We start from the raw sequence: 24,627 nt of genomic DNA, 5'->3' as shown, positions 1-24,627 counted from the left end.
TCCAATAGAAAAAGTACTATTGCTAAGAACTATTGGTTGCAAGTCCTGAAAAAGATATTTTTCTTTTTAATCCAAGGGAAAGACTATACTAAGACAGACTATAATGTTAACTATTAAGTGGTAAACAAACATTTGGAAGATTTAAAGCCTATTTTTTTGCAATATATCATAAGATAGGCTAGCTGGCTAACGTCCACAAACGTCCGGGTTTGTTGGCTTACAAAAAGAAAGACATCTCATATCTCTCTTTGGTTAGCAATAGCCTCGCTAGACTATGCTAAGCTAACAGCAACAACAAAGTATCATCCCGTTTTTGAGGCTCGGTTGGGTCTCGCATCCCAGCGAATTTCGCCAACCTCGTCGTTTTCTCGCATATTGTACAGTTTGCGTTCCGGTGTCACGTATTATTATTTCGTATTTTTACAAGATGTGACTATAATCATTTTGATTGTAAAGAATTTTAATCGGCAATTTTTAACAACTCGCTAGCTGTTCACTTGAGTGAAAGGATAAGCTATGCTAAGTCAAATATTTGGACTTTTTACTAATCTATACGAGTTGCTAATCATCCACATATGAAACAATGGTCTTGTTTGCATTGCTATGCTAAGGCAGACCACGAGAAGCTAAGCTACACTTTAAATCCGTATCAGGGTTCGTTTAACTTCGCAAATGTTCACCTAAAGTTTAAATGTTTTGGTTTTTTTCCCCCATATTTCAACATTAGGCGAAAGTTTCAAACCTTGAACAAATCCCGTCAGAAGCGAGCATTCGCTACCTTCGCCCCTCAATGGGATTCAGGCTTAATTAACATAACTGGCTAAAATGGGGATTTTCTGCGACATTCACATTTGTATTTATTTTTTTTAAAGGATGATATAGAGTCTATATCATCCTCATTTGCTATTCTGAGCTAAAATAAATAAATAAATAAATAAATAATAATAAAAAAAATGATAATAATTGCCAGCTTCAGTGCAACAACACAATAGGCCAGTTTATTAGTCAACAATTATTTTTATTTCCTTGAGTTTTCTATGCTGTTTTGGTTTTTAGCAACAGCCAACTGTAAATATAGACGAGCAACTGACTGTTCTCAAGCCGGATGCGCTTTTGTGCGAGGAGCAGCTCCAATATTTACAACAGTGACGACAACAACAGGAAGACTTCCCCTTTGGAAAAGAAAATCACAGTCAGAGCTAACAGTTAGCTTGTGTTAGCATTGTAGCGGACGAGTCGGAATTCGGATACGACGGAACATACAAAGTCAAAATGCTTCTTTTTTTTTGCAGACACAACGAAAATGAGGCATAATGTTAAGAGCACGAGCACCTGACGCAAGCTAGCAGCAGACGTTTTAAACGGAAAATAATCTTCTGGGTCGTGTCCAACATGTAGCGTGCATTTGTTTTTTGTTAGCATACATAATGAACGAGAACGTAATTGTGCTATTTGTTTGGAAACGTAAAGAGGCTTGCAACAGGCTAATTCAACAACGCTGATGTTTGTGGAGACGAAAGGAAAAAAAAGAGCTTGACAACGTCCTTATTTCACATTGCGGGGAAACTACAAAAAGTTTCTTCTGCCAAATATAACCAAAAAAAAAAAAGTGTCAGAATGTTAAACAACAATCGTCAAATGAAACTGAGATGAAAATTGGCATCAATGATGACGTTCGACAACCTCAACTTTTTTTTCTTTTTTTTTGCCATGTAAACAAATGAGCAATAATCGTTGTGATGATGTTGCAACAACCACGCTAATCAAACGTGAAATGAAAACTGCGACGTTCGACAGCCTTCCTTTGTTACGCAATCGGGGGGCCACCATTTTAAACTTGCCACCACCTCGGAATTTAATAACAAAAAGTGCGAGTTGCGTTGAACTGGCAACCGATAAGTCATCTCACTTAGACGTAGAAACGAAATAAAGTTGTCGCCCATGCAGCGCTGCATCGTTACGTTATGTTGTCATTATTATTGGAGAAGGAGATGCGTTAGATATCTTCGAGGAGCGGAACCATAACCAAAAACAGAAAAAAAAAAAAAGGCCGGGGGGGATTGGGAGAAAGGTCTCAGCCCGACTTGAAGAGCAAGATGGCGACTTGGCCCAAGTAGAAGTAGATGAAATGTTTGGTCTCGTGAGTCACGTAGCTGCCGAAGTTCCGACCCACAATGCAGTGCCAAGTGGGGTTGTACTTCTTATCAAATTCCTGACAAAAAACAAAAAAAACAAACAACATAAGCAACGGTGGCTACAACTGTTCAAAAGCTCTTTTCTTCCATATTTATGAGTATTCATGTCCAAGTGTACAGCAATTAAGACATTTTCTTCTATATGAACGAGTCATTGGTGCCACTGGTGTGCATCAATTACAGTGAACCTTCTCCGAAATGCACGAGTCTTCTTGTAAAACGAATGAAGAAAAACACTGTTGAATAGATGTCCACTGTAGGGGACAGATGTTAAGCATCATCCATACAGAACTAGCTCCAAATTCAGCGTTGTGCTGCACTGATGCAGATCAATGCGAAATAGAAAAAGGCTTTTCTTAATCGCCGTGTGCTGCTGTAACGGAGGCATAGTTTGTTTTTTTGGTTCGACTTTGTTGACAAGTAACGGCGTCCCTTCCTTCAGTCACCTTCTTGATGTAGGCTGCGATGTCCTTCTCGATGTTGTACTTCTCCATGGCCTGCGTGGCGCAGTCCACGGCGTCCTGCTGCATGTCCTCGGACATGTCTGCGTTTTTGATGACGGCCTTCCTGTCAGTCATGACGAAGACGAGGGATGAGGAAGAAGAGCAGGAGGCTGATGGAGCCTGCGTGAGGAAGAAGAAGCACGCACGTTGTGACGGAGCGCAAATCAAGAAATGGCATTCAAACGCAAGACGATTTGCACGGCCGAACTACAATGTAGCCGAGCTAAGAATAGACCCGATTTGAGAACTTATTTTTCTGAACGCGTCACAGACATGACTTGGGGAAACTTGATACAGGTCGAGTGACATCACTTCGCCAAATCAATTCGGCAGAGAAGCACGTTCGTTTGTTCGCCATTTTCAAGCATACATTATTCACGTTTCTCACCAGTTGCACGTTTTCTAAGTAAACCGTCAAAACACTAAACTAGCCATTAATTTCAGGCCATTCCTTCAAATAAACCAAAATATGATCTTACCTTCGTATGAGAGGAAATGAAACGAAGCGTCTCAAACGTGAATTTTGTAGCTGGGCAAGTTTGTCAAGATGTTCTTGCTTCTAATTGCTTTTCAGTTTTTTTTTTGTTTGGTTTTTTTTTTAAGCGCAATGAGCTTGTTGTAAAAAGGTACGTTTGCGCTCCACTCTCGCTTCTTCCGCTGGACTGCCCCGCCCCTCCGTTGTAAGATGAGGCTTCCTATTGGCCAGAGTCACCGCCTCCCCGCGCTGTGCAGGCGTTTTCCAGCAGCCCCTCTATGCCGGCATCTTATTTCCTCCCATAATGCAACATTCGCCCGTGGCGTAAAAACGCAGTATTTTCACATAACCTGTTTTGTCTTAAATTGTGTTAAATCTACACTTTGATCTATTCAATATTAACACTGTGCTGCAAAAAATGCATTTAATTAAAACCATCTTGTCAATGTGTGTGCTCGCTCTTTTCTCCATACATTGTTGCCAACGCAATGGGCTCTTTGCACAAATCCACTCAACTCGATGGTCTATATGCCACGGAAGAGGCGGGACTTCCGGCTTCCTTGATTTTGCACGAGTTTGGTTCCGGTCCTGGTTGCGAACGCGCAACTGAGGGGCACAAAGTTGGAAGCTCAAGTATTTTGACGCAGCCCACACGTCTCAAACCGAGACGCGTTTGAGATGTGCGAAAACAGTCCCGCCTCTTCCGTGGCATAAAGCCCATAACACAAAAAAATAAATTAAAAAAACAACCCATAACACTCCATTTCCTCTTTCATGAGTGGACGAGCTGATTAATCCAGGTGTGCCTGAACGCAGCAACCAAAACGACAATGCCCAGACACACCTGGATTAATCAGTTTGTCCCCTCATGAAAAACGGGAAACAAAGGAATATTGTGAAGTTCAGGAAGTTGTACTGTTGCTACAGTAGCTTATGGCACAAATAAAATCAGAGGCATTTTTAATTGTTTCTAAGGTGTTTTTATTGAAAATGCTAGAAGAAAAAAAAAGGATTAAGCAAATAAATCAACATTCAAACTAGTTCCCCATATGAAACGCTCCCCAAATTTTCCCGCATACCAGGCATCTACGATTCCATCCTTTGATCCAACTTCCTGGTCCTCTGTTTTGCGCTCATCAATTTTCTCGCCATTATCACCGAAAAAGTTAAAAGATAGGCAGGTGGCAGGCTATTTCAAAATAAAAAAAATAAAATAAAGAAAAATGTTGCTCCGGGAGGTCCCCCGTTAATTAGTTCTGAAAATTTTGTTGGGAAATCCTGGAAAACTGATCCCGTTCCCGAGCATCCATCCTTGCCTATAATCCCTTTGCTAAAAATCGATCCAGCTCCAAAGGATTGCGATCCACTGAGCCACTCCTCTCCAATCAAAACCTTGAAATACCAGGAAGAAAATCAGAGGCAGACCGTTAGAACAGAACGTATACAAATCGGGGGCAAAAAAAAAATACAAAATGCGAGCGAGCAGGAGGGGGGAAAAAAAACAAAAAAATCCCTAACATGTTGCATCAAGTCAGATTTTTCATTTCCATATGACAGCAAAGATGTTACATTTACATCACACCACTTTTTGCGCGTTTCAATTCTATGACATGCACGACAACAAAGCAAAGACATGATTGACGGAATGTGAAGCATACCATGGCCTCCATTTGATGTCCTATCATGACCATACAAATGAAATGTGCTCCACCACAATGGGTTTTTATTCCAAATCACTTTAATCCTTCTCTTCTGAAGTCTAAAGGAAGACACAAGGTAAAATATCGTTAAATCGTCTCTGTCCAAATATCCTATGACAAGCCTTTTTTTTCTCCCCCTTCTAAAACTTGCAAAAACATTGTGTGCCGCAACATTTTTGCACATTTTTAGTGGGAGAAGGTAAAAGGGGAAGAAAAAGGAGGGAAGGGGTGTACAACTACATACCAAATTAATCTATTGAACAAGGACAGAAAAATAGCGGATAAAAAAAAAAAAGGTGTTGGGGTTATATCTAGTGTTACAAAATTCAGGTTGTTTTTTTTTTTTTGCAAAGTTTCCATGGGAATAAACGGGAATTTGTGGGACTGGTTGCTTGTAATCAGTGTAGAGGGGACGGAGGGCGGTTCAGTACTCTCCGTCTCCCTTTCTAAAGTCTCTAATGGTGGGCAGATGTTGTGATGCCTCAAAATAAAAACACATTTTTGAATTGGCCGTTTTTTGTTTTAAATTGTACAAAGTTGTATCCCCATTCTTAATTGTTTGGTTGGGAGGTGAGTAAAATTTAACTACTTTTTTTTGTTTTCTTAATGGCTAGAAATTTCTTACAACTTGGTGAAAAGTTTTTAGAAATCTGTCGAAACGCTGAATTGTATCATTCTGCATGGATGTCTGCTTATGACAAAACAAAAACATTATCATGTCAGTTTGATGACAATACCTTTTCCAAAAAAAAAAATTCCTCGGCTTCACTTCCCATGGAAATTTACAGGAAATGTTTCCGGAAACAACTTTGCAACCCTCATGACATGACTTGAAAAAGGGCGCCAGGCCGGCAGATTTTCTAGGAGCGCGATCGGGATCGAGAGCAGCTGTGTCGCGGCGAGTAGCGTGGCGACGCCCGTCCGCGTCCTCGGGAGTCGCTGCGGCTGCGGCTGCGGCTGGGGGTGCGGCTGCGGCTCCTGCTCCGGCTGCCGCGGCTGCGGGAGCGGGATCGTCCGTAACTCGGGCTGCGGGGACCGTCTAATTTCACGCGAACGTACGACGTCTCTCCCTGGCGGCACACAACACAACTGCACATTGTAGGTGGAAGGGTGCAGATTTGAAAGGGGGAGGGGGGAGATTTTTATAGGCTGAGGTACAGATGGTGATGTGGTGTGTGTTCGTGGGTTGGGGGGGCGTGGCTGGGAAGGGCAACTTACCTCACATGGCACACGCACACAAATCCACAGTGCCAAGAGGCCAAAGCGCTAACAACATACCTCGTGCGAGCGGAATTTGGAGTTGTCCAGCTTTCGGACGGCATAGGTCATGTCTTCCTTGCGCACAAACTCTACAACGCCGGTGCCGTCCCGGTACACGTCGGCGTAGCACACGTCGCCCGCCTCGCGCATGTGGTCCTTCAGGTCCTGCCAGCTGCCACTCTGAGGGAGCCCTGACGAACACACAAGATGGCCGCCGTGATGATGTATTTTCAAAGGCGTCGGAATGCAAACGCTAAACAAGTCGTTGGATGGCGGAGTCCGGAATGCCGTCTGGCTCAGCGCGAAGGAGCTTTTGTTTGGCTTATGTTGCCATGTTCCATTTATTCTGGGCTCGTTTTTTCGTGTTGTAATAGTCCGAGTCGCCACGCTATGTTACGCTTCAAGCCTGGGTTGGCCTCTCGAGGTAATCAACACATTGACAACTACTCGGAAAGCTTCTTACTGCACTTGCATGACAATAAATGAGACTATAAAATTACTCGCCAGGCCTGTGCTGTGTTATAAAAGACAACAATGGCACAAGTTGAACCCCTGCAATCATTCCATTTCCAGTTCTGTACGCATCCAATTGTTCTCAGATATTCATCCCGATACGATTTTGTCACATCAATACGCACTGCGTTTTTTTGCAAGCATCAAAGTCGTTTGGCCTCAAATGCTTGTGGAGGTCGTCCTTGTGCTTCTGCCACTCGTCAATGTCTCACAGACACACGCTGCTTTTCATCTCAAAGCAAAGCCCTTCAAATCTGTTCTAAAATTAAAACCCAACAAAGCACGACAATGCTTACCCGACACAACCACCCTGTACTCCGAGCGTCGGGATGGGGGCCCGTATCGCCCCCTGGCGGCCGCGCCGCCGCCGGCCCCGCCGAAGCTGCCGCCTCTGGACCCCCTGCCGCTGCGAGGGAACTCGACACGCAGCCGGTAGCCGTCGTAGTCGTACCCGTCCCGGCCGTAGACGGCATCGCCGGCGTCCCTGCGCACCAAACGGTCACAATGGAAATGAAAGAATTCAAATCATGTATTCGTCCATTTGGAATGTTGGGTGGGTTGCAGAAAGTTGGACCATTTCTGGAACATTTCCATGGAAAGTTAAATTGAGGAAATATGTCATCATCCAAAATGGAAATTTTCCATGGGAATTGATGGGCGTGAACGGGGAATTGAGGGAAATATACCGGAAAGGTGGTATATGCAAGCGTAATTATAAACATCTTTTTTTGTCATAACTTGAAAAAAATGAAATGTCTCTTCCTGCCCAAATGTGAGTGCATTACAGTACCTTCATTGCTTTAATTCCATTTCGTTTTCGCTTCACACAAGCGACGGCGCATCTGAAGCTTGCTTGCTTGTAACAGAAAATTTCAGCTCACAAAACACAAAAGGGAAATGAAAATTGTTACCCAAAAACTGGATAAAAGTAAAGGTGGTGGCGTAACAAAACCAATTTGATTTGGAAAATTGATTTGAATCAATTCAACCCAATTGTGAGACAACACACACACACACATATATTAGTAACACAAAAATGTAGACAGTGATTCCTGGTTTATTCCCAATTATGCCCATGGAGAATTTCCTATTTGTAAATGGCCCAAATTCTGCTAATATTATAACAAAAACAAACAAACATTTTCTTCATGCGACCAAAAGCCTTTGCGACATCACAGCCATAAGTTATTAATAAAGCACTTTTCTCAGGTCACATAAAATGGCAAATCTTTTAATTGAGACAAAATTATGAAATCAATTTCCCACTGTGGTAATGTGACCTCATTTAAGTAAGAAAATACCACAAGGAGCAACAATAAAATAAGCAAACTTTGGCTGATGCCTCAGAACATAAATTGTAAGCTAAATGTGATCTTCAAAGTTGAGGCTGATTTCATCTCAAGGGGTCAAACTTCCAAAACGTGTCAAGGGTTCAAATCTCGGACGATGACCTTGCCTGCTATTGGAATTGACTTTCCATTGATATTTGAACACTTCCTGAAAATGTCAGGTTCATGTCTTTTTCCTAAGATACTTGAAAGATGCAAGTAGCAAAACTTGAAAGCCAGAGCCGGCCGGTCACACATATTAAAACAACTAAAGCAAAGAGGAAGAGCAAAGATGCCTCAATTCAACCTTTTACCGATTACCATTACTATGGAGACCGAGAATCAACACAAAGACAAACACAATTTCTAATCACACATGTTGGTATCTTTTATGGATAATCTCAACTCAACGTCATTTTTATAGCGCTTTCAAAGAGCTTGAGCTGTCACAAAGCGCTTTACAGAAACACAAAAAACAAACATAACGTAGCATCAAACATTAACACCAATACAATACAAGCACAACAAATCAACATTCTTCCATCCCTTTATACGCTTTGATCTTTGATGTTTGAAGCACTTTTTAGATGAAAGAGGACATAATCATATCATGTCAATAAGTTAAACATTATTTAGGCATTTACGCAGTAGTAGAACGCAATACGCAAAAATGTAGTCAAATTCCAGTCAAACTGTTGCCTGGGCCGAATAAAATGTTAGCATTTAGCCACAAAATGGCGGTTTACTGACTGAAGCAGGCTAAGCTAAGCTAAGCTAAGCTAAGCTAAGCTAATCAGTAGCGTCTTACCTCGGATCTTCGAACTCAATAAAAGCGAACGGCGGTCCTCCTCTGCGGTTTTTGAGGTCGATGTCTCGAATTGTGCCGTACTTGTAGAAGACCTCCTCCACGTCTTTGGTCCGGATATCAGGCGGGAGGTTGCCCACGTAGATTCGGCAATCGTTGTTCCCCGCCGGGCCTCGCACAACGCCAGCCATCGTTCGGGAATGGGGGCGAGTTCGCTGCTGCTGAACTGGTTTGAATAAATAGAATAAATCAAATACAAATCCCACTGGATACGTCGCCTCTAGCGGAGAAAAGGCGTTCAATTCACCGCAAGGAATGAGAGGTTGGTCACGCTCCGTCCGGTTGTTTTGTTTTACTTTGCGCTTTACGAGTTACTACAAATTGTTGCCTCGCCTCAGCCTCTCTCCGCCACTCACCCAACTTCCGGTGTGGCTCAAAAACGCAACTACATCCGCGTAACGTAAAGTAGTCCGGCAGTAGCGGCAATGTTCTTTGTTTTAAAAAGAGTACCCTTTAAATGAATTATTAGCTATTATTATTCATTTTTCATAATTGATTCGATTTGTCATTTCATTTTTTAAAATTCATATCATTTCCTTTTGATTTAAGCACTTCCTTTCAGTCGACATTTGTGAAAAAAAGCAGTTAAAAAGATGTGCTTAGGCAGTGATATAGACAAATTTTTAATTATTTAGAATTTCATTTCTTTTGATTTTTTTGGATTTTTGTAATGTCAGCTATTAACCTCTGGCCTTGGTGGATTTTATTACACTTTTATCCCATTTTGATTTCGTAATTTGCTTCTTTTATATTGCATCAAGTTTTTAACTAATATCAGTTATCTTTGGTATAATATCCAAATGGTATTTCTATATTATTAGTACCCATGCAGATATGCTATGTACCTGTTTTCTTGGACAGGTGCCTTACATTTATTGCTGATATACTCAGAGGATGTGTTAACACCACTTGACAGGCCACTGGACTGAGCCCAGGGGTCACTAATATGGTGCGAAAAATCACTCTCTATGCAGGGACATTGTGATTTTGTAGAAGCGATCACAAACAGTGACAGAGAAGTGCTACATATATTTGTTTATTACTGCGAGGAATGACATACAAAGGTATCTAACTGTGTATCAAAAAGGTAGTTTTATGGATTTATCAGTACCCCGTTTTCAGTCTTACAAAGCTTGTGACCGCTGGTGCAGTCTTTGTACTGCCAGCAGAGGGCGCTCCCACTTCCATCCATTTTCTTAACCGCTCACTCCTCACAAGAATTTTCCGTTAATCTTGTTTCAATCAAAATTGTGTCATTCATTTGCTCAATTGCGAGTGAGTTAAGCTCCTCTTTCAGGAACTAAGAACAGTTTATGCTAAGTTTAAAATAAATAAATAAATACAAATGTTTTATTGTTGTAGTGTTGCGTTCATTTACCAGGAATTTGGTGTGAGGAGAAGCTAATAGTAGCTTTTGGCTTTTAATGGGAATCTACAGCATACTCTTCTACGCTTTTCTCACTTCAGTGATGTCGAAAGCAATGTTGAACTTGAAGTTGCACTCAAAGCAAAACGTCAAAGAATGTGGTTTTGTCTGAACACTTTTATTTGGAATGAAGTCTCAGAAAGAGTTTGCACACGTTGGTTTTGCAGGAACATTGCAACGGATTCATTTCAATTTAAGGTTTGCACGTCAAGCTAAGTTTCGAGTCTCAAGAGGTATAATGACTCAATTGGGTTTTAGTCTGGGTTCTGCTTTCAAGCATTATGGTATTAAATTAATATTGAAAGCCAATGTTCGGATTTCAAGTAAGTTTGCTGTGCGGTACAATAAGTGAAATCCGCTGACTATATCACGTTTGTGGACTATTCACGTTTGGAGGTGGATGGCGGCGTCTCAGCTTTATGAGCGTGTTCAGTACGAGTAACAGGATCCGTAGACGCCGTGCGCAGAATCAGCGTAGTTGTCGGCGCCCTTGTACTTTCCTCGACACGCCAGACTGTTGATCTGACACACACAACATCAACAACAACATCGTCAACAATTTTCAAAATTCCCATATTGTAATATTGTGCATTTGGAGAAAGCTGCAGCCTCCACCTGAAGATTTCATTTTCTGCCCCACTATCAACACTCAAAAACAGATTTTTGTACCGTATACTCTTACTTTGCCAAAAACTGAACTGCCATGTCAATATGTATGTATATATAGCACCACCTGGTGTCAACATACTATGTTGAAGTGAGGGGAGGAGCTTCATTTCATCAGGCCTTATTGTCTAATAGATTGAAGTGTTTTGCCGCCATCTTGTGGCATTATTAGGCAATTACAAACCTCTGTGTGGGCGTCAAGTTCAGATTTTCGCTATTCATGGTAGAGTACACAAGACTTCAGTACAGAAGTTGAAACAGTACTTCTACGTTTTTACACAGATATCTATTAGATTCTCGTGGCCTGACAAAACTATTAAGGTATCGAAATTCCAGCTCCAATATGTTTTTTTTAGTTTTTTTTTTTAAATAGTCAGCTAAATAAAACAGTTTTTTTTTTCCCACTGAACACAATTTTATTATTGAACAGAATATAGAATATTTGGTACATTAAAAAAAGCGCTATAGAAATCTGATGCATTATTCTTATTATTATTATTGTTATTATTATTATTATTATTAATGTGTACCGTCACCATGTTCGGTTAAAACACATCAATAAACATCATTCTTCTTCTGATTGAATTGTTAGTAAGTGACAGTGTTCCATCACAGGTGAGCAATTTTTGGAACAGACTGTGCTATTCATGTTACCATTGGGGCTAACCAGTAGCAGGACAAGCCGAAAGACATGGAAGATGTGAACTTTTGCCCCCTCTGACCTCGGCCCTCTTGATGAAGTGCTCCGTGGCGGCCTTCTCGTTCTCCTTGTGTCCGCGCCAGGCCCTCAGCGCCGAGGCCTGCAGGGCGCGGCCGAAGGAGAAGGTGAGGGTCCAGGGTTTGGCCAGGGGGCAGTTGTTGATGGCGTTCAGGTGCACGGACGCCTCCTCCTCGCTCTGGCCCCCCGAGAGGAAGGCCACGCCTAAGGACGGGTGACGTTGGCGGAAACGAGGAGCAAGCGGGAAGCACGAGCGACGGACCGCGTCTGCAGGTCAGGAAGCAAACGCGTCGGGGTCGACTTACCCGCCACCGCCGGAGGAACGGTGCGGCGGAGGGCGGTGAGCGTTGCCATGGCCACGTCCTCCGGGCTGTACTTTTTGCCGCAGCCGTGTCCCGGTGTGACCATGTTGGGTTTGAGCAGCGTGCCCTCCAGGTACACGTGGTGCTCCGACATGGCTCGGTAAACCGCCGTCAGCACCTCAAGTCCAAAAAGAATATTCGCTTGATTGAATTGTAAATGTGAGAGATTGGTCGCCTAACCTTCTCCGTGACGTATTGGCAGCGCTTGAGGTCGTGATCTCCGTCAGGTAAGAGCTCGGGTTCGATGATGGGCACCATGCCTTGCTGGAGGAGAAGGCACGCGTAAATAAATACAGAAATAAATAAATGGCTAAAAGTGAAAATAAAAACAGATTTATTTCCAGTTATATATTTTTTTTTTAGAAATTATTTTTTTTATATTCATTTTTAGTCATTTATTTCGAATTTCGGCAGTTTTTGTTTGGTCCTCCATAGTCTCGTCATATCGTGAGCCTTTTATCTCATATTGCATGCGGACGTTCCCACCCCAAGTCGCAGATGTAGCAGCCAATCAAAAATGACAACGTTGTATCACGTGACCTTGACAACAAAAAGAAGGTTCGCAAGAGATCCAAGTATGATCCAAGCTGTGTTAAGACTGGATAAGCAGTCTCTCCGTATGATTGCGGATACATATTTCCATACAATTCAACATTTTCAAGTGGATCGGTTCAATTTTGTGGGCTTAGAATTGTAGATTTGTAACAACATGAAAACGTATCCATAGCCAAAACTATTCAAGTTCATTAAATTCAAGCAACATCCGATTTGTAACTTGGGCCACCTGCCGGCTGCTGAAATTGCGCCTGCTTGATCAACTCGTGGTCACACTCGCCTGCTGGCAGATGCTGGAGTAGCGAGCCAGGACGTTGGCGTTGGCGCTGATGGCTAACTGGGACGGGTTGGCGTCACTCATCTTCAGCACGCAGCGCCACTTGGCGAAGGAGGCGCCGTCTTTTTTGTACTGGGCGCAGCGCTCGGCCAAGCCGTCCAGACCTTGCGGACAAACGCACTTATTGTTTCTTGCTTACAAGTCCAGACGGAAGAGAAGTCGTACAGCGCAGATGCGGGAAATGCAGCGTACACGCGACCGTCTGCTGCATTTCTGCGACTCACCCTGGGTGGTGGTTTCGCCGCAGGTTCCCGGCAGAGGAACAACACCTTTGTCAACCTGAGCCAGAGAAGACAACATCCTCAACACATTGCATTGCGTAGAAATTATTGATGTTGATTCCTTTTGGAGTTGCGCAAGGCTATTGCGCCCAATTTGGGTTACATTTGACCCAGCAGTTTTAAAGCAGAAGTTTTTTTGACAATCATGTTATTTGTGACCTCACCAGTCTAAATATGGTATTCTGGTTAATATTGCGTTCGTGGAATGTGAGTTAAGCAGCAAAATCCAGCAGTTTTGATCCATCTCAGGGGACGGCCATTTTGCCACTTGCTGTCGACTGAAGACGACGTCACAGTTGCTCAGGTAACGACCAATCACAGCTCACCTGATGATGTCATCTTCAGTCGACAGCAAGATTTCATAGGGAAAAAAAAAAAAAAAAAAGTCTTACTACATTTAATTTAGCACTCCAAAAAAAAAAGTCCGTCAGGTGGCAACTGGTTCCTGAGGCCTGTCCTAGCCGAAGCCCAAATTGTGAGCACCTTGACGCCAACCAGGATGCCTTTATCTCGGATCGTCTTGACAAAGCCGACGCCTGCGTCCGAGTGCTGGTAGAGCGTCTCGTGGAAGAAGATGACGCCGCCGATGCAGCCGTTGACGCGCTCGTCGGCGCTGAACAGGATTTGACGCAACTGGCGGCGGTTCTCCTCGCTGTTCTCCACGCCCACCTGGGCCAGACGCTTGGCCATGCTGCCTGCCAAAAACATCAACGCTCACGTAGTATTCAAACAAATACGTTTTTTCCCCATTGAAAGGTTTGCTCGTGTTTTCATGTTGTAGTTTTGAGTGGGTCGAGTTGTGTTCGTACCCACTGACTCATCGGCAGCCAGGATGCCCTTCCCCGGAGACACGATGCGCATGGCCGTCTCGTGGAGTTCTTTCTTCTGAGCCTCCGACAGGGTGGCGAATTGCTGCGTCATGTTGGGGAACTGTGCGACCTTCAAAAGAGGGCGCCACTGAGTTTTTACCCGGAAAGACAAGTCACAAAATTACTGAATGGCGAAGTGTTTAAAAAGGTGTTTCATATAAAAGGTCTCCAGTACGTCAATATACTTCTCATATTTCATGATGATGATGATGCAACAATTTTCATTATGGATAGTGACGTTTATGGCAACAATTTTAACTTACTATCAAATATGGTTTCCAGCTTTCACTCAATAAAAACAGACAAAAATGCAATATTTTAAAATGATTTTTTACCTTTTACAAAAAAATCAAAAATAAATGTACAAAGTTTTTAAATGAAATGTATTGTTTTAAAAAAAGGTTGACCTATATTTTACAGAAGGAAACTTAAAAAAAAAATCAAAAGCAGCAACGAGAAACTGATAAACATTAATATTTATAAGACTTTACAAAAAATGAAAATGTACATTTTACAAACAAAATTAATTTAAAATTAAAAACAGCAACAAAAAAGCCAATAAACATCTTTTTTTTTTTTTTTTTTTCACAAAAAACAAAAAATACAGTGGACCCCTGCATACTTGCAGTGCGGCACCCGCCCCATTCACCTATGATTCTCTTTTTTCCCATTACCAAATTATTATTATTGTGTTGTTGTTTTTTTTGTTTTTTAAGCCAACTAATATTTTTGGGCTAAAAAATGCTTTTTTTATTGGTGGTTTATCCCCCCTTATTCAAGAAAGTTTGGGTTAAACAAATATATATATTTTTTAAAAATGAGTGTCTATTATACTTTATATAAATATTGAATACATTTTTCCTGACATTGCTTTACAAAATTAAAACAATATTAAATACATGCATTTAAAAAAAATTCAAAGTCTAAAACGTCTCAAAAGCAACAGGAGCAATGATTAAACATTTTTGTTTTAAAATGCATTAAATTGATAACACTGATTTTAATACATATATCAAATATTAAATGAACGTTCAAAAAATAAAGCACGTAAATGAAACTACTGATTTCCTGGCTGAAAATGCCACTTTCCAGTTTTCCAAAGGATGCTTTTTTTTTTTTTAAAAGAAGAAAACAAGAGCAGCAAATATTTCCTACCTCGACAGGAAATGAAGCGTGCGGCGGTTCTCTGTGAGTGTGATGGGACGAGAGGGAGGCGGCTGTGGCCTTTTTCACTCAATCCAGCACTGTGGGCGGAGCTTGCTTGCCATTTCACTCACACGCCAAATAAGGGCATCGCAATTGTGCACAATCATTTCTCTTTTCCAATCGTGATAATACAATTAAATAAAAGCCACTTGGCTATGAAATCAATGCAACATTATCACCTGTCAAATGTCACATTTAACAAGACGTCCATGGACAGATTATTGCATCAAAGAACCTAAAAGCAACCCAATTTTGAGCCTTTTAACCCCTTTGCTATTTCTATTCTAATTAGCTCAAATGTGTCCCCGGGGAGACTGTGGTCAACCCTCTTGCTATTTGGGTCCTCACCCTGGAATCCTCACAGGTCTTTTCAACAGTCTCAAAGCAATTCATCAACTTCTCACGTGAGGTTTGAACTGTGAATGAGAAACTGAAAGTCATTGACCTTTCCACCAAGATTCCACACCGCCGTCGACTTTTGGGATAGCACTGCAAATACTTCTGTCATTAGCAGAGGGAAGCATGTGAGATGAGTTTAACCTTCTTATCTACTGCCTAAGTTTGAAATTGTGTCAAGAAGCAAAAAAAAAAAAAAAAGAAAAAGTTAGCTGGAGAAAAGTTCCACCAGCTGCCACAAACGCTGATGTTAGCAAGCTAGCCAGGATGTTTAGCTAAATTGCGCAAAGAATAACTCAACCAAACATTTTTTTTAACATACTGCACCTGTGAGGAAAATGTCTTCTACAAACCACAAGGTTTGATTCCCAGTCTGTCCCCTTTCCACGTTCTAGTTGCCACCACGTCTTGGCCCCTTTTGGGTCTTGCTAAAGCCTGGTTCACACTTAAAGAGAGTCGGGCTGTTTTTGTCCCGATATTGCCCCTTCCCGACCAAGGACGTCAAACGCCCAACAATCTTTTGTCTTATAAGATTATCTTTATATGTGAGATGTGTTAAGAGTGGATTTGTCCCGCTAATGGGTCCAAAATCTTAAATAATGAACATGTTCAATATTTACGACAAAAATCTTAACGTCGGTGGAGACGCCGAGGTGCGCCTGCGTCAACAACGGTGACGTCAAACGGAATGTAGCCAATCAAGAGGCGACCCTAACTGAAAAAGACGGAAGTGCGCGTATACAAAAACAACAAGCATATCGGAAAGCATGTCCGACCAGAAGCACAAAGTCCGGTGGACCTCTGACATGGGGGACCAGCTCGTGGGAGAAGTAGTCCGCAAACCACCATCATTACTTCCAGTTCGTCGCAGGTGTTGTCTTCCATGGTGTGTCTCGTCCTTTCCAAGTTGTTTCAGTTGTTTTTTTTTTCCCCCGCTTCCGGTTTTGATGAGATCACGTATAATCACGTGAGAGGTCTCTCACGGGGTACTGAAATCTTGACCAGTGTTGAGATGATAATCTTGGAGTTTGTGAGGGAGCTGTGATGAGATTATCTGTGCACCTTACACAGAAGACGACCAAAGCTGTTAAATGCCCATTTTTATTTTTATTTTATCTTTATGTGTGGCATCTGACAAAGATATAAAATCTTTTAAGATTTGAAAAACACTTATATGTGTACCAGGCTTTTTAGATGAGTAAATGCGAGATGAGCCTTTGTTCATTGCAGTTGGTTTCAACTGATGACTGTGGCCCTGCCGCAGTGGGTCAGTGTGGCTGTGCGAGTGGCCATGATGGACCTGCTAAAACAAAAACCCAAGAGACATTTCATGTTGCTCCCATTCATGAGCGTGAAATGGATCAAGAAGAGCAATTACACGTGGATTCCTCCGCTGGGACGCCATCGCTGTCAGCCAATTAAAAACATGTAATGAAACTACTTTATCTGGTGCTCTTATTGAGGCCGCCCTCATTGGCTGCTTGGCTCGGGCCTCCTCGAAATGGGTCAAGTCAAAATTGGCTGTAATGTACGTTACAAAGCAAATATAGATTTGTTTTTCAGTCGTTTTGTCAGTTTCTATCACCTGACTCCATTTAAAGTCTGATTAAGCCCTTGGGAATTCTTTTGTCGTTGACTGATACGTTATATGAGATCGCTCTGATGCTGTGGAAGCTTTCTGCAGGCAATCAAAGGCACGTTCAATTTGAGCAAGTGTTTGTCTAATCTACTTTAATATGAGTTTCAATGTGGTTAGTTCATTCCAAACACAGCCAGTTATAAGGGTGTGCACACTTGTGCAACCACATCTCAGTTGTTTTTTTCACTTCCCTAGTCGAGAATATTTTTTTCAATTATGTACAGGTTATGTCATATTAATGGTGGATTACAAAAAAATCCTTGTAGGTGAAAAATAAGCAGTTGCAAGGCTTTCAATCACTGTTCCAATACTTTTAGAGAGCAAGCTATGTACAGTATGTGAATAAAAACAGCAGAAACTTTATTGAATTAACTTTATTATATAAAAGAACAAAGTAGAAAATTCCAGTACAAATTTTACAACAGTAAAAAAAACAAAAAAAAACAACAACAACTGGATGAGTTCAGTTGACCGGCCGCTAACAAGACGGCCCAACGGGAACTGAGCACATTATTAGCAAACGTGCGGCTAGCAAAAGGTACCAAAGCAAGTAAACATGCTAAACGTCAACAATCGCTGAAAAACAAAACAGAACGTAAAAAGTGCACTTTGAGCAAAAGTACATCAACATTTCTTTGAGTGGCAAATCCTGTCGTATGTCGGCCTCACGTGGTTGACACATTTGTGGCTTCCCGTTTTGTGATGCATAACAGGAATGTTCAGAACACAAAATAAATTAAAAAACAAAAAAAAAACATCATAGAAAAAAAGGCTACAAATAAGCTACTGCAAAAAATAAATTACCTATTAGACAATCATTTCAAAACGTGAAATACCTTTTCGGGTCTCAAATCAAATCATGCTTTGCGTGACTTGCATCTCAAATCCACTGGATTTAGTTTCTAACCATCATCGTGTTGAGGATTGCTAACAAATATTTACACTCTCGAAAGTCGCAACATGGAGGACCAAGTGTTTGTGTGCAATTGGTCAGTACAAAAGGCACCGGATGTGTCACGCGATGAAACCAAACCAATTTCAAACGGAGGAAAATCAGCTCGTTTGCTCAAAAAAGCTCACTGAACGGAACTGGCTAGCCATTAGCTTTAGCATGGACAAAGGTTAAAGGTTTTGGATCCATTTTCACAGTTGACCAAAGAAAACAAAAAAAGGTCAGCAAGTGTCGCCTGCGGTCCGAACCAGCAGACGCACCGACGCCTCGCACCCGCCTAGTGGTTGCCGTGGTAACCCAGCCGGGCCTATGTCTAGGCCAGCCTGTAGAGGGCGCTGAGGGTGCGCGCCGCCAAGTTGAGGAAGCCTCGGCCGGCGTCGATCCAGTCCTGCCATTGGGGGGCGCCGTGCTGAAGGCAGACACATACTAGTCAGCTAACATGCTAACTTGATTAGCTACCTAGTTGAAGGACATCAATTGAGACAATTTGACACAAAAAAAAAACACTTGGCCAATAACACAAGTGTGTATAATTTGTGTGTGCGTGTGCACAAGTCAGTCAAAATACGCATATAACATACACACACGTGCAAAGAGGCCATTCAAAGATGTCGATATGCACGTACAACACAGCCTTGAGCACGTAAACAAAGATGATGTCATTGCCTGCCTCACTCAGACATGCAGCCTGTGTGTGCGTGTGTGGGGAGGGGGGAGGAGGTGTGAGGAGTCTGTTGACAAGTCCTCACGCGAGCCAGTGTGAGGAGGGATGGGAGGGGGGGGGGCGAGATAAGAAAGGCAGCACAGGAGTTCAACATTTGCTCAGAGTAAAGTGAGCTCATTCACAATAACAAGTCAAGACCACAAACGCTGCGTGTGACATGTTTACAACAACAAAGTCCATGTGTCAGCCTAAAAATTATGGAGGACCAAAACTGCCAAAATTCTAAATAAATAAATGACTAAAAGTGAATATAAAAAAATATATAATTTGAAAATTACATTAAAAAATAAATATAAATGAAAATAAATCAGTTTTTATTTTCACTTTTAGTCATTTATTTATTTATTTAGCCGTATAGTTATTTAGACATGTCTATTCATTAGTCATTTATCTATTTATTTAATTATTTAGTCAATTATTTTTCTATTTATTTAGTCATTTATTTACTTAGAATTTTGGCAGTTTTGGGCCGTACTGCCAAGTGGAAATGTTATTCAAATGAGGCGGCGGTCCTAAGCGTGCAAATAAATAACCAAATAAATAAGATATATAAATGGCTAAATAATTAAGTAAATGACTAAATAAATCAGTTACTAAAAGTGAAAATAAAAACAGATTTATATTTATTTTTTGGGGTATAATTTTCTAATGATTCACTTGTAATCATTTATTTATTTATTTATTTTGAATTTTGGCAGTTTTGGTCCTTCATAAAAAGTCACATGGATGTTAAAATAAAGAGGCGGGGTCACAGCAGCCAGTCACGCCTATCCTACGTTGACCTTTTTATCAGTGGACCTCAGCAGCGCTCAGATCAGTGATGTCACACTCGGAACTATGATGTCGGCTACGATCCCAGCTGTGATGTCACTATCATGCGACGCCATACGTCACACAAAGACAGCAAGCTCGGACGTTACGCCATGATGTCATCGCGCCTAGCTAAACTGTCACGTCGCGTTACGTGACCCGATATCGCGGCGCTCGCGTTTTCATGTTGATGTTCGCGTATGTGCAGCTATCTTACCGCTCTCAGCACGGAGGCGTTGAATTGATCCCCGATGGTCCGGAGATGCTGGGCCACGGCGGCGGTGTCTACGGGCCTCGCCTCCAGCGTGGCCTCGCCTCTGGGCTGCGGCCCGCCCCCAAACGGGCGTTGATCCCGGGGCAGCAGGTCCGGCAGGGGGCCGCGCCGGCGGGCCGCCTCCTCTCGTTGCTGCCCGTCTATACAGAAAAACGTCACAAACAGGGAGTTAAGAGTTATTTTTTATTTTTTGACTTAAGATTAGTTTTCTTTGTGGTTCTGCTCGGTTGCCATGGAAACGATCCCCCTGGTAACCCGACTGGCTTTTTGAGACAGGAGGATTAGCGGAAGGTGACTAGACGGGAGGAAAACAAACAAAACAAAACAAAACCAAATGAGAAAGGGCTTGTTGCCAAGGCAACTGGAAGACTGACAGCATGCTTGGTCTTGATTGGCAGTCGAGCCGGATACTGCACTCTGATTGGACAACTCACCAACTAACTTTAATCACTGACAGGCTTGTCCAGAATTTATGACTCATTGACAACATTAAGTTTGACGAACCAAAATGCCCGAAATTGAAAGTTTAACAGCAGGGATTGAATCGTGAAAAAGATGAAATTGTTTTGTTGGCTTTACCTAAAACTACATTTTAACTAAACTTAATTCACCCAAAAGCTCCTAAATATAAAGTTTTTGAGGAAAAATTGTGCAATGTTTATTTGTGTTTATTTGGATTTTGTGTGAAGTAGCAGGAAATGCAGGCGGCTGGCGTGAGTGCATGTGCAGGACAAGTCTCGACATGCCCCACGGCTGAGATGCAGCACAGAGAAGGGAGGGAGGGAGGCAGGAAGGGAGAAGAGCTGCATTGGAGGGGCTTTTCTTCCCACAGAACCAGCTGAGCCATCCAATAAGTCACTCCTCAAGATGCAAATAAATAAATAAAACTCCCCAAGTTTCCATTCTTGCCTTATTGGAATTCATGTTCTTGAAAAAAAAAATAATAATAATAATTGACCTTTTTTTTTTTTTTTTAATACAAACGATTAGTACAAGTCACAAAAAATGTACTTGTTACAGAAATGGTCAGACAATGTGGGTCAGTAAGAACATTATTTAAATCAAGTAATTTTATTCAAAATGATGTTAGTCATTACGTACATTTTCGTCCATAGTATTTAATTAAAAAAATAATTAGTAATTAAACAAATTATCTCAGATAATTTTTTTTAAATACAACATTGTAAAATCAACCACTCAATCAATTGTTAACTATTGCATATTATTAAAAATCTAAAGAATAAAATGTCATTTTTGAGCGGCGTGCAGAAATCGAAAGCACGTGTCAACTTTTGTTTTCATCTGTCAACGATATCCGCTCGGCAAACCGGTCGGAGCACTTTTGGCTTCCGCTTGCGTCAACGACGTACGTCAATCGACGCACAAACACCTTTCAACTCAACTTGAGTACGTGGGAATGACGAGGCGCGGAAGAGCAATCGCAAAGTGGCAACAATTAGCACCTGGGGGTTTCAAAGCGTGGCATGCGGACCGCCCGGCGGTCCCGAGAGAAACCCGCCAGGTGGTACATTGGGAATTTTCATGCTTAAAACAGGAAACCGTTACAAGGTGTCGCTGTGGTAACTCTTGGGCTTTGGTGTCCTTCATTATTGGTAGTTCTGATTGGGCAGAACTACTCACGTTTCTTTCATATTCATATTCATCATTCAGCCATTACACGTTTCCAAACAACATACATTTTTGTTCAGGGATGCACAATAATATCGGTGGCCGATAATTATCGGCAATTACAGACCAATTGGATATCATACAGTAAACCAGATAATAAAAAAATCAACCGAAAATAATCGACATGCCACGTTGGTCCATCCGTCATATTTGTGGCTCAAGTTGTGGCCAAATCTTCATCCCCTCCCCTCTCCTATGGTAGTGTTACATATTTGTGTGATTTGGTGCAATAAAGTTGACTCCAATCATTACCAACTGACACAATTTTGGGCCCTCCTGCAGCACATCTGTGTCTGAATTTCACCATCCTACCTGATTGTTCTCCAAAGATGGCGTCGGGCTGGGTGGGCGGTGAAGGCGGCGGCGTTGGCAGATTGGATTGTTCCTGTTGGTTCTGCTGCTGGTTCTGGCGGCGGTTGCTGGGAGAGTTTCGCACGAAGGAGTGACAAGCGCTGAGGTGTTGGTGGGGCAGAGGGCCACTCGCCCTTGCGGCAGCCTCGCCCACGCTCTCCACGGTCTCAGCACGCGCCATCTCACTGGGAGCCTGAAAGAACATCGCATTTTCACAACAAGTTTGCGCACTAGTCATGTCACTATGTACACTATATACACTCTGTATTTATGACAATACACATGCATGTAGCTTCTATTCTGCTCTCTTGTCTTCGTTTTAACTTCACCCAACCCCCCCAATTTTTAATGGATTAATTGGTGATTAAATGCAGTCAATACAACTATTCGATTATGCTAGCTTTTTTTTTCTAAAAACAACACTTTCAACAGCACCAATTTAACTAAAAATTTATCGGAGATACCAACTTATCAAAATACATTTCTGCTGTAAATGACGGTCATATTTAGTTATAAACCAAAAACACCTAAATATAAAGCCTAACCCAGTGGTGCGAAGTTGAGGACGTCCCACGAGTGGGATGCAAAAGCATGACTAACCAAGTACAATTCAGTTTTATTTGCATCGAACTTTTAAGAGCATTTCATCTTTAAGAACAGTAGATTTTATATATGTAGATATAGTATTTTTTTTATTTATTCATTATGTGAAATCCATTCTAATGGAATCATTTAATGTTTATGAGCTAGCTTATAAAAAAACTTAGCTCGTAGCAAACGTGTGTGACGTCATCACGTCTTTGATCAACTGCTGAAAGGAGACCGATTATGTCCTCTTTCATCTAAAAAGTGCTTCAAACGTCAAAGCGTATGTAGGGATGGAAGAATGTTGATTTGTTGTGATTTTATTGTATTGGTGTTCATGTTTTATGTTATGTTTGGGTTTTTTTTTGTGACAGTTCAGGCTGTTTGAAAGCACTATATAAATAAACTTTAGTTGAGTTGAGTAAATGGATTTGATTGCCCTATATTTTTTATTTTGCTATATTGAAATGTTGTACCATTAAAACTGCAAAATATTACAGTGGCTTACAATAATATGACTTTTTTGTTTTTATTAAAGAGTTGACCGTTTTTGATGGACACCATGGCCTTCTACACTACTGCATTTTAATGTTAAAATTAGGTCATTTTATTCCCGTGATTCTTGGTATAAAAGGTAAAAGAATCAGTGACTTAACTGAATTAAGGGTTCCAAGTGGCAGAAAAAGTGCAACACTGCCGAGGATTTTTCATGCAATGCACTTCCGTTGCAAGTTTGACCTACATTCCTTCATCGGTCGCCAGGAGGCAGCACATGTGCCATTTTGATTCCAGTGTTTGTCAACAAAATGCACGCGCATCATTTGAACAATTCCTTTTAAAATAATAACAATGATATTACTAATAATAATAATGAACCCACTCACTCTAGCCCACACATGTACATTTAGCAAATTCACCACTGCATTTGCACGTGGGTAGAATGGAGATAACAGGCCATTGACAATTGTAAAGTGCTAGTTAGTAGCACGGTTAGCATGTTAAAATACGAATTGAATTATTCGTATTGCGCGAAATGCAGTGCATCTTTTTGTCTTACCGCTATGTGGTGTTTTTCCGTGATGAGTTGTTCTTCGGGCCGGTGAGTAAAGAGGCGCAAAGCCGGGCACATCAGAAGTGGGCTGTTGAGGGGGGGGGAAAAAGTGTCATGCGGTCGTTCCACGAGTGTCACTTCATGTCAGACGACTTCGCCCGACGACTTTGATGACTAGTCGAAGAAATGTGTTACGAGTCCATCTGTTTGGCCGCTACCGACGAGAGCGTAACATGTTTACTGGTCTTCGTCCTTTTCGAGTCTTTTGCCGCCGAGCGGGGTTTTCTTTAGTTTTATACTTGGCAGCAACATCCGGTTTGAGGTTTCAAAATAAAAGAATAACTTGACTGGTGACTTTGTGACTGATTAAATATTGTGGTGGTTTGCATTTTAATTCAAGCTTAAGACAACACTAAAATGTCAATAACAGTGGCAGTAATTCACCAAAAAGCCCAAATGATTGAATTATTCTATTTTCAAACAAGAGCTTGCAACTAGTTGTTGTGACTACTGTTTTAGGGCCAAACTGAAAAGAAGACAAAAATGATGAGAATACTATGAGAATACAGTAAAATTGTATACTTTACAGAATAAAGTAACATAATTGTCAGATTTTAAAAGTGGTATAGTTAGTATGTAGTAGTATGGCGATGCTTTAACTTTGACGGAGCATGGTCTTGACTTCCGTTGTTTGGTCTCTCCTGGTCCACAACAAGTGCTGACATGCTCCCTGACACCAGCTGCTGTCTCCGCCCCCTCTTCACTTGCAGTCCTCATTCACAGGTTTTTTTTGTTTGGTTTTTTACACATTCTTTGTATTTACTCACACTTGCATGTCACTAACTCAACTCATTGCATTTCAAACTGTCACTGTCATGAAACAGGACCTGCAGGGAC

At 41.6% G+C, this 24,627-nt stretch overlaps 4 protein-coding genes across 9 annotated transcripts; all 4 read right to left on the bottom strand.

Moving 5' to 3' along the window:
- Positions 1–997: 997 nt before the first annotated feature.
- Positions 998–3,394, bottom strand: dynll2a (dynein, light chain, LC8-type 2a). Its single transcript, XM_077540778.1, has 3 exons — positions 3,178–3,394; positions 2,642–2,818; positions 998–2,212 (listed from the first exon to the last, which is right to left on the bottom strand). The coding sequence occupies exons 2-3, from the start codon at positions 2,771–2,773 to the stop codon at positions 2,075–2,077; spliced, it is 270 nt and encodes an 89-aa protein (XP_077396904.1). The 5' UTR covers positions 2,774–2,818; positions 3,178–3,394; the 3' UTR covers positions 998–2,074.
- Positions 3,395–4,699: 1,305 nt separating this feature from the next.
- srsf1a (serine and arginine rich splicing factor 1a) lies at positions 4,700–9,239 on the bottom strand. 3 transcript variants are annotated; one of them, XM_077540775.1, is made up of 5 exons: positions 9,087–9,239; positions 8,783–9,005; positions 6,943–7,130; positions 6,152–6,324; positions 4,700–5,943 (listed from the first exon to the last, which is right to left on the bottom strand). In XM_077540775.1, exons 2-5 carry the CDS (start codon positions 8,968–8,970, stop codon positions 5,734–5,736), a joined length of 759 nt encoding a protein of 252 aa, XP_077396901.1. In that variant the 5' UTR covers positions 8,971–9,005; positions 9,087–9,239; the 3' UTR covers positions 4,700–5,733. The 3 variants fall into 3 exon arrangements, with proteins under 3 accessions (XP_077396901.1, XP_077396903.1, XP_077396902.1); XM_077540777.1 differs by having other exon boundaries at positions 4,700–4,932; XM_077540776.1 differs by having other exon boundaries at positions 8,783–9,211.
- Positions 9,240–10,364: 1,125 nt separating this feature from the next.
- Positions 10,365–16,566, bottom strand: aldoca (aldolase C, fructose-bisphosphate, a). 4 transcript variants are annotated; one of them, XM_077541186.1, is made up of 10 exons: positions 15,983–16,566; positions 15,209–15,675; positions 13,994–14,123; positions 13,668–13,879; positions 13,128–13,182; positions 12,847–13,007; positions 12,192–12,275; positions 11,955–12,129; positions 11,654–11,853; positions 10,365–10,787 (listed from the first exon to the last, which is right to left on the bottom strand). In XM_077541186.1, exons 3-10 carry the CDS (start codon positions 14,103–14,105, stop codon positions 10,695–10,697), a joined length of 1,092 nt encoding a protein of 363 aa, XP_077397312.1. In that variant the 5' UTR covers positions 14,106–14,123; positions 15,209–15,675; positions 15,983–16,566; the 3' UTR covers positions 10,365–10,694. The 4 variants fall into 4 exon arrangements, with proteins under 4 accessions (XP_077397312.1, XP_077397313.1, XP_077397311.1 ...); XM_077541187.1 differs by having other exon boundaries at positions 13,994–14,141; positions 15,209–16,566; XM_077541185.1 differs by having other exon boundaries at positions 15,209–16,566.
- Positions 16,567–17,653: 1,087 nt separating this feature from the next.
- On the bottom strand, positions 17,654–24,033 carry bbc3 (BCL2 binding component 3). The gene is made up of 4 exons (XM_077541189.1): positions 23,737–24,033; positions 22,056–22,287; positions 19,998–20,194; positions 17,654–18,655 (listed from the first exon to the last, which is right to left on the bottom strand). The coding sequence occupies exons 1-4, from the start codon at positions 23,806–23,808 to the stop codon at positions 18,560–18,562; spliced, it is 597 nt and encodes a 198-aa protein (XP_077397315.1). The 5' UTR covers positions 23,809–24,033; the 3' UTR covers positions 17,654–18,559.
- Positions 24,034–24,627: the final 594 nt, after the last annotated feature.

This window comes from Festucalex cinctus, chromosome 13, assembly GCF_051991245.1.
Source record: "Festucalex cinctus isolate MCC-2025b chromosome 13, RoL_Fcin_1.0, whole genome shotgun sequence".
Classification (NCBI taxonomy): Eukaryota; Metazoa; Chordata; class Actinopteri; order Syngnathiformes; family Syngnathidae; genus Festucalex; species Festucalex cinctus.
The sequence above is the reverse complement of the archived record's forward strand: the minus strand, read 5'-3'. Positions and strand labels throughout refer to the sequence as shown.